At 49.9% G+C, this 9,229-nt stretch overlaps 1 protein-coding gene across 1 annotated transcript in view; it reads right to left on the bottom strand.

The window, feature by feature from the left end:
- Positions 1 to 8,026, bottom strand: part of CADPS (calcium dependent secretion activator) — a 238,364-nt gene extending 230,338 nt beyond the window's left edge. Inside the window, exon 1 of the mRNA XM_019473420.1 lies at positions 7,922 to 8,026. Within this exon, the coding sequence (XP_019328965.1) occupies positions 7,922 to 8,026 (105 nt within the window). The remainder of the gene's footprint in view (positions 1 to 7,921) is intronic.
- Positions 8,027 to 9,229: the final 1,203 nt, after the last annotated feature.

The raw sequence follows: 9,229 nt of genomic DNA, 5'->3' as shown, positions 1-9,229 counted from the left end.
GCCCGGGTGTGCTCCCGCCGGGGCTCTGCTGTGTCCTCGGTATCCCCACGGCGCCACGCAGACGCCGTTGTGTCCTCGGCGTCCCCGCAGCCCCACACAGACGCTGCTGTGCCTCCCTCCTCCCTGCAGCCCCACAGAGACACCGCTGTGCTCTTGGTACAGGCGCCGTTGTGTCCTCGGTGTCCCCACAGCCCCACACTGATACCACTGTGCCCGCGGTGTCCCCACAGACACCGCTGTCTCTCGGTGTCCCCACAGTCCGACGCAGGCACCGCTGTGTCCCCACAGCCGCGTGAGCTGCGCGAACCCCTGCAGACTTGAGGCTCTCGGCAAGTTTGCTCTCTGCCAAGCGGCTCTTCTTGCACCTCGACGCAGCTAAAAATCTTAATTGAAAAGCGATACTGCCAATAAATATTTCACCCGAGTCCCTAATTATTACATGTGTAATGATAACCACGGTGTTCTGCTTTGAAGATTACCTGGAGCGAGCAGAGGACTTCAGGAGCAGCTCTGAGGGATGAATCAGTGAAGACATCGTGTGTGTTCAATATTTTAATTTTCAGTGATTTTCAGATCTGATTGAGACTTCATTTGCGCGTACGTGTGTATTTGTGGTGGGTGGGTGTTTTCAAGGTTTGTTTTTTTCTGCTCAATTAGCAGTGCTTCTTTTTCAAATGTCAAAATACCTGTCACCTGTTATACATGTTAATAAATGTTTGTTTCGCTTTTTGGGAGAATAGGTAAACATTGATTCCTGGTGATGGGGCTGTGAGATTAGCTCACGGGAGGGGAGACGGGTGCTGCTTCAGACCACGTGTTTTGGGATTTTCACATCAGCTGGGATTTCTGAGCTCCTTGCCTACTTCTAATTAAAAGCTCAGCATAGCAGATGAGTCTGGAAAAACTTCAGGTCCCTGCATTTCCAAAAGCCACAAGAAGCGGCTGAAAAATTGGCGCAGAGGGGGAAAAATGGTTTTCCCCATTTCTGTTAGCTTTACCTCCTAGAGCCGTGTCACCCTGCATGCCCCGCGGGGCTGCGTGCAGGAACAGCCTCGCTCACTGGCCAGGCTCACTGCCATCGCCGTGGGAGCCCCTTCTCCCGTGGGGACACCGGCAGCACACGGCGGGCCAGTGGCCGGCTGCAGCCCTGCAGCTGTGCATGCCATGATGTCTGTCCTGCCTGCGGCGCGGGAAGTCCTGGGGATGCTGAGCTCTCTGCAGGGAAGAGCAAAGCTGTCAAGTTCCTGCAAACGGAGTTTTCCCTGTGCTCCCCGTTGGGAATCTTGTTTCGAAAGGCTGGGATTCGGAGCCTCGCACCCCTGGCATTGCTCGGGGACATCCTTGGCTCAGTCTTCTTGAGACCAGCGCCCAGGAGGGTGTCCTGCCCAGGATGTCAGGGGTGGCTCTGCAAGGCACAACCACTGCCCTTTGCACAGCCCCGAGCCCTCTCCCCCTGCAAGGATGCAAGCTGCGGGGGGGGGGCCTGGACCCCATTGGGTGTGGATGGGCTCCTACAAGTGCCAGGTGCTGACACACACCGACACACCAGGCAGGCACAGCTCCAGCTCTGTTTCACCTTCACACCAGGGAGGAATAACTTTCCCCCTTCTTGTTTGAATCACTCACTGGCAACGCTTGGAAAGCAACGCTGCATTTTCTACAACAGCACAGTCGGCAAGTCAAATAAATACTGCACATCAGACTGGAAATGTCTAAAGCTGGAACAGCCACACAGCTTGCTCTGCCCGGCTACTGCTTTCATCTGAGACCACCTCCAGAAACGGTCCTTTATTGCCCAGTTTCTCAGGAGCTGCTGCCAGGACTGTTGATCCAACCCATGGGCTGACGAAAGCCGGCACAAACCACAAAGTTCTCTTTTTTTTTTAAAGTCTCTTTTTAGTTTTTTAAAATTGATGCCATTTTCATATTATCCATCAGGAAAACTCATTGCCCTGGGTCCAGTTGTTCCAACTGCAAAGGCAGAAAAAATAGAATCAATTACCTCAGTGTCTATAATGGTATTATCTATAGGTAATCCCACAACAGAGGAGAAGCCTTTGTCTTTGGAGTTTTCAAGAAAGAAATGCCTTTTATTGTAGTGGAGAATGGAGAAATTTCTTTCTGCGACATGAGGCTGCAGGTGCTCTCCCTCATAGTTTGAGGAGGTAGATGTTCGAAAGCCACAGCTCTCCATCTTCCCTGTCTCAGACATGACAGCAATGAAACTCTCTAAGATGATCAGAGGAAAATTGGACCTTTTTTATGAAAGGTTTTCTTTCAGTGGTGATTGCTCTGAACTGTTTAGGTAACTCTGCAGAGGTGGATTTGCTAGAGGAAGGCAGCTGGGGATGACAGAAGCAACCTTTGCTGGTAGGAACATCACAGACATTGCGTATCTATCTATAGAGACAGATTGACTTTTCTGACAGATTGTCAGAAAAGATTTCTTAAATTAATTGGTGCAAAATAGATACATACAACCACCCAAAAAATTTGGTTCTTCTTTAGGAGCTTTCAGAATTATATTTATCCTTCAGTGGGTGAGATTTTGCTCACTGGAGAACTTTGAAATTGGATATGCTTGAAAGAGCCTGACTAGACACCCAGGCAAGGATTAGTCAAGGTTCACCTGGAAGTGCTCCAGGTCCAGAGGAGCCGGGACACATCACCCTCGGAGTGATCGACACTTTCTCTTTCCTTCAGCCATGTTTTCCTGATTATGTCTGGACATACAGTTACAACATTAATGCTTTTTCCTGAATAAAGGCAAGAACAAAGTCAAAAAGTCCCAGGCCTCTCTGCCTTCTGTTTCCAAATGCCATTTTTGTCCAGTGAGTGTATCCAACTCCCTCTAAAACACCTCTCACTTACAGATGTTTGCACCCTACTGCAAAGCAACGCTATTACAGCATCTCCAGCTGCAGGAAAGATCCCCTCTGATGACAGCAAGAGAAGTAGGATTTTCAAAAGCTTTCAGTGTTAGCCTCCCTGCCCCCGTCTTTGTGGTACTTTTTGCAGGAGCCGAGGGCTTCCGTGGTGTAGGAACATCCTGAGGAATATTGCCCTGTTAAAAACATGAATGGCACGCGAATCCTGAATTTTGCATCTAGAAAGATGATCTGAAACGTGGCTGGGTGAGCCAGCAAAGCAGCCGCGCAACAGGCACGACTGTGCGGCATGGTGCGGGAAGGGAAGCAGCACGAGCGGAGCGATCATGGAAATTATGTGTGCGTAACTTCCGGTGGTAATTTTTGTGTAATTACCCATTATGAGTGGGTAAATGCAGACAAATGAGAGCATTAGCTAAGTCATTTTTGATATTATATTGCTCAGGATACTAAAACAGAGGCTGTTTGGGTTAAAAGGATGCGTAATGTTGGGGAGTTTGTTTTGAAGATGCAACATAGCTGCAAAATCCGTGGTCCTTTATAGCTTATCATTTCAGAGCAGGCTGCAGGAGGTTTCGAAAAATCTGCCCCTACCTATTTGTTCCCAGCATCATGAAATAATTGCTTCTTCTAAAACGCTTTCCAGAATAATTACCTAATGAGATCCAAAGTGCCTGCGTTGCCAGCTCTCTTGCGGGTTCCGGTAAGAGGCAATGCACACCGTGTGGGAATACTCGACCTCCGTGCCTGCTCCTGTTTACACGACAAACAAGGAGCAGCAAATACGCACACGCCCGGCAGCACCTGCGCCATCCCTGCGGACGGCGTAACGCTTCTCACCTCTCCTGGCTGGAGCCACTGCAGCTACGTAAAGGAGATCTCAGGTGGCCTGAGGTATTGGAAGCAGCATCGGTTGAAGAATATTAAAAGTATTTTGTGGAATGTTTCAAATTTGTTTCCATTTTGTATGGTGTCACAGGGAAGAACCTGCTGATATTAGAAAAAATCACTGCTGTAGCATTCGTATCCCTCTCCATTTATTCCCATTAGACGGGGGAAATCAGTGTAGATAATGATTTGTGGAAATGACTGTAAAGAAAAGCAGAGCTGAAGCAGAGGCCCTTGCTTTGGAAAGAGAGTGCCTGTGTACGTGGCACCGAGCGCTGCGGCACTGCCTTTGAAAGCAGGCTGGCAGGACCCAATGGTTTGGAAGAAGCCCTCAGAAAGAGTAAACTCCATTTAAAGCAGCCATTTGGGAGAGCTTAACTGAATAGCTCCCACAGGGAGGCTCACATTTGCATGAAAAACAAACAAACGCGTGCTCTTTTTATTAATCCTGGTTAAAGGCCTAAACCAGTATATTTATGAAAGCTGGAAGCAATTATCCCCTTTGTAAAATCTATGTACACTGATGGCAGCAAGTCGCGGGGACGGTCTAGAAGGGAAAAGAGAGAGTAAAGCACATCTCTTGTGCTGTTTAGCCTCCCCTAAGATCCCTCATGGCTACGGAAAATCGCTTGCACTGAACATGAGATTTGGAACGCGAGGTGAGCGTGCAAGGCTGCTGGTGCTGGGGCGCTCACTGCTTCTCCCCGCCGGTCACCTACCGCACCCACTAGCTCCTGTCCCTAGCCCAGCTCGGACGGTGTTGGTTAAATGAGCCAGGGATGATTTGCCTTATACCTGCAGTATGCTGGGGACAGAGCTGAAAATGCTGGAGGGGTGTGCAGAGACCTCAGCTGGGATTCACCCTCGCTTTGAGACCGACTGCAGAGCAGCTCCTGATTTCGGGTGATGTAGAGGTGGGCACGGTGCCGCCCGGTGCCATCTACCCGGGGAATCACACATTGCCTGCTGGCTGCTGCTCTCGGCGCATATAGGAGTCCAACATCTGTGATCATTTGTTCTTCTGGCTGTTACTCACTGCAACCCCGGCCCTTTGGCAACGTGCCGTCAAAACGTGAAATAAGTGTTTGCTCAGCTGTACCTCTCATTTTGGGAAAACAATTTTGCAATACAAGTCTGAATTTTGTACAGTAGCAGGCAACAAGGGAAGGGAAAAAAAAGAGACAAAGTAAGTGGCAAAGAGTCTACTTAAAAATATCTTTCGGTTCATATTTTTATGAGAAATTTCAGCAGCAACTGCAAGAGGAAGCAGAGGAGCTGCTGAGGGCCAGCCTGGCTTAGGCTGTGCAACAAGTAGTGCCGAGTAAATGGTACCTTCTCCCGAGGACTGGCTGTGATGTCCTTGGACACACGCTGCGAGGGGCCGGACAGTTTGCACCTTGCAGCTGGGCAGATTAAAGAACAGCAGTTACAACACTGGATAATGGGAGTGTGTGAGTGGGCAGGTTCGAGCAACACATCCTTTCTTTTAGGCATGAATAGAGTCCGGCTGCAGAGTGCGACTGTGAAACACTGCCGCTTGGTAATAACACTAATTTACAGAGGGGAAATAGAAATCCTGGTGTGTCCTGGGCTCCATTTATTTCACTGTATCCTAAAATAGCACAGAAAACAATCCTTGTTTCTTGGTAACAGCGTTATATAGATCGCTGTGTCTTCCAAACAGAATGGCTTAAAACAGTGCTCTTTTCACCCGTTCACGCACGCTCAGCTAATATTTACATTGGGATCCTGGCTGCATCAGGGCTGCACCAGGAGCAAAGCAGGGGCCAGCGAGGGATGCTGGCCTTGCTTAACCCCTTGGTGTCGGGGAAGTGTGGGATGGGGAAGGAAGGCACCGCAGGAGACCCAGCCACTGCAGCTGTGGACGGTGCAAGAGCCGGGGTGCCACTGCTGCAGCTCAGCATTTCTCTTACCAGGGCTGTAGCATTTGCTCAGCCTCCTCCCTGCCCTGCACACAGAGTATTTACAGCACAGGGCTCCCTGAATTACAACCTGGGCAAGAAAGTTTCCTTTCTTCAGCAAACTGCCGTCTCAGAGGGCAGCTTCCAGTCGGTTGAGGGTCAGTCTCTCCTCCATGGTGGGACCGGTTACCTGTGTCCTGCTCAGTGGCAGCTGCCCGCTGGGGACGGGCAGAGCCCTCCTGCCGGGAAAGACGGAGTGCCCCGTGCTGCCCATGCCACTGGGAAACTGGGGCTTGCAATGAGGTCACCTCCTAATCTATTTCTGGGTAGTATGTTTGAAGACGCTTTGGGAAAGCATGTCAGTCCCTCGAAAAGGTCTGTTGAGCTGTTGTTTTCCCTCACCTCTCCCTACGTTGCAGGTGGCAGGTGATGCTCTCCAGAGCCGATCAGCATCTGCAGGGAAATGAGACCTCCCACAGCAGCCAGGCTCCAGAGTCAGAAGTAGCCAAGTGTGCTGAGGTAGGAGTGCTTATTCCACCCTGTAACTGGATTTAGACACGCCGCAGCTGCCGCTGTGTGTGGGGTGTTGGTGGCTGGGTTTGAAGCAGCCCTGGCCTCTGGAGGCAATGCTGCTGCTCCCCAGCCCTCCGCCTTCCGCAGTCCTTCTGCGGGAAGGAGGCAGCCAGCACATCAGCTTTGGTGCCTCCTGTGCCTTGAGGCTGATGCTTGTGATGATCCACCTCATGTGTTTCCTGCAGGTGCCTGCTATTGCTCCAACGCACTGGGAGAGCAAACGCTGCAGGGAGAGAAGGAGTGATGCACAATGAGAGGCACATCAGGGCAGGGGCAGAGGAGGGGAGGTTGAATTGCCTTCTTTGATAACACAGGGCAGGAGGTGGGGAAATTTAACCACAGCACGGTGGGAAACATGCTGCGTGCCCTGGGCCCCCTACCCCGCTGCTCTTCTCCCCTGGGCTTGGGCAGAGCCCGCTCGCCATCAGGGATGCACTCGGCCCTGGTGCTGGCTCTGGTCTTTGCAGCCTCTTCCTAGGGTTTATTACACAAGGTATCAAAATAAATAACACCAAATTAGACTGACCCAGCAGGCCCTGAAAGAGGGCAGACTCGATGTCTGCGGCTACTCAGCAAAATCCACACGCGAGCTGTTTATCTCCGCTTTCTGGCCAGACTGGCAGCATCACATCCGTGTCAGGTTCAGCACCAAAATCCTTTTCCAAACACTACTGAGAGGATTGTAACAATATTTTGCTGCCCGATCAGCGCTGGCTCCCAGCTTTCGAGGCGTCTATAATTAATTGCAGATAGGAAGACCATGGGAGATTTATTAAATGTACCCTACTCTGCTAGCCCAGAGCCTGGAAATAATTGCAGCTGATCTATTCCAGCATGCACAGGGATCCTACAAAACCTGGGCTGGATTGCTGCTGCCATTCAGTGCCTGATTGCCATCCCCAGGGTCACTGCAAGTCAAGGTGCATCTATTTACTTATTTTTAAGTCTCTTGTGGTAGTTTTTCAACTGATCCTCACATTTCAGGAAAGCACCCAGAGAAGTTAGCAATTGATTTGTAGCAATTATGCTCTGGCTGAGTGATTGCTTCTCTGAATGTACAGTACTCCCACTGCTAAGGAAGTAACTCCTAATTTCTACTAGGCTTTGAAGTGTCTTTATTCTGGAAGGGCTGATTTTACTGGTCTTCAACAGATCACTAAAAACTTCCAGCTAGTGCTTTTTTCACGGTAATTATGAGCCCCTGAATTTCCCTTTGCACGAGCCACTTCCTCAGGTTTACAGGAGTTACTAGATAGGATTCCTCTGGGGACATGAATCTCACTTTTTATTACACAGCCCAATCATAATGAATGCCTCAGAGTCACCATTTTAAAATAAACGCATTATCAGTACTGCAAAATCTATGTGAATTAATGTGTAATATCAGTAAGTAGGACACTCAAGCAGTATTTTAGGCATAGAATAAATATTTAATGATTTCTGTTCCAAATTTAGCGTGAAAGTGATTTAAATGCACAGCATGCTCCCTGCTTACATATCAACAATTTGACACAAATACCAGCCGGCTGCTTGCACACTTCCCGGCGATACTGCTGGGGTGCTGCGGAGCATCCTCGCTGGTGGCACGGCCGTGGCTCGCAGCACTTTGAAATTTCTCTGCTATTAATTCAGCAAAGGACCGGCTCATACTTGGCGAGCAGACTCGATGCTGCTCATAAGGACTTTGCTGTTGCCATCAGACAGGATGCAAGTAACATCCAGCCTGTTGAGTGTCCCATCCAGGAGCTTGGCCATGGCTGGCAAGAGCAAAAGAGTTTGCAGAGGTAGAACTGAAAGCTCGCACACCTAGAAAGGGGCTGTTTCTCCTATGGTTATTTTGGAAATGATGGTGAGCATCTTGACACACCAAGGGCCATTGGGAGGAGAGCTCTTGGGTTACCTCCTGAGCTGTTCAGGAATTGCTGGATTTGGTTGAGTTTTCTCAAAGGAACTCCTCTTTGACCACTCCAAACGATCATTTTTTAGTTATTCGCATGGGCAACACCACAGCCAGGCTCCCTGTGAAATTCCTGAAGAGATCCCCTGGGAAAGTTTTAGGCTCCCACCAATTCAAAGAGGTTGAAAGCTGCTTTTAATCAATCCGTTGTCAAGTTTGACAAAAAAGGAACACTTCAGCTGAACCAAACAAAAAAAAGAAATTCAGTTTCATGCCTTTCCCTTTGAATCACCTAGATATTTCAATGTCTCAGCTACGAGCACGTTTTTATGGACGAGTTAGAAACGCAGCGCCAGGGCATTACAATGTAAATCTGAAGAAGCCCGTAGCTGTGCTTGCACTGGTGGGGGGGGCCTGCTGCGTTCAGGGGACCCGGGGTGACTTTGGAAAGTCAGTGAAGAGCAGTGCTTGACTTTTTCCTCTCCATTTGCTACAGGCAGCCAGCTCTGACAAGGGGCTGCCATGGGGGCCTAGCTAGTGCCCACAGGCATAGCCCTGCTGCCACCTCACATCACATCACCTAGATATTTCAATGGCTACGAGCACGTTTTTATGGACGAGTTAGAAACGCAGCGCCAGGGCATTACAATGTAAATCTGAAGAAGCCCGTGGCTGTGCTTGCACTGGTGGGGGGGGCTGCTGCGTTCAGGGGACCCGGGGTGACTTTGGAAAGTCAGTGAAGAGCAGTGCTTGACTTTTTCCTCTCCATTTGCTACAGGCAGCCAGCTCTGACAAGGGGCTGCCATGGGGGCCTAGCTAGTGCCCACAGGCATAGCCCTGCTGCCACCTCACCCTTCCCGCTATGGGCTCTGCCTTCCCAAGCAAGGCAAATGAGAAAGCTCTCTCTTATAACATACCCTTTTGCAACCACCTGCCCTGAGTCAAGGACGTGCTCACCCAAATGAGACGCAGCTGATCCAGGCTCATGGAGAAATACAGCCCAAACACAGCCCTGGTAAAATTATAGACTGATAAAACTCCTGAAGTTTGCACAGAGAAAG

The sequence above is a fragment of the Aptenodytes forsteri genome, unplaced genomic scaffold (genome assembly GCF_000699145.1).
Source record: "Aptenodytes forsteri isolate BGI_AS27 unplaced genomic scaffold, ASM69914v1 Scaffold53, whole genome shotgun sequence".
In the NCBI taxonomy this organism is placed as follows: Eukaryota; Metazoa; Chordata; class Aves; order Sphenisciformes; family Spheniscidae; genus Aptenodytes; species Aptenodytes forsteri.
Note: the sequence above shows the minus strand (reverse complement) of the source record. Positions and strands in the feature narration are given on the sequence as shown.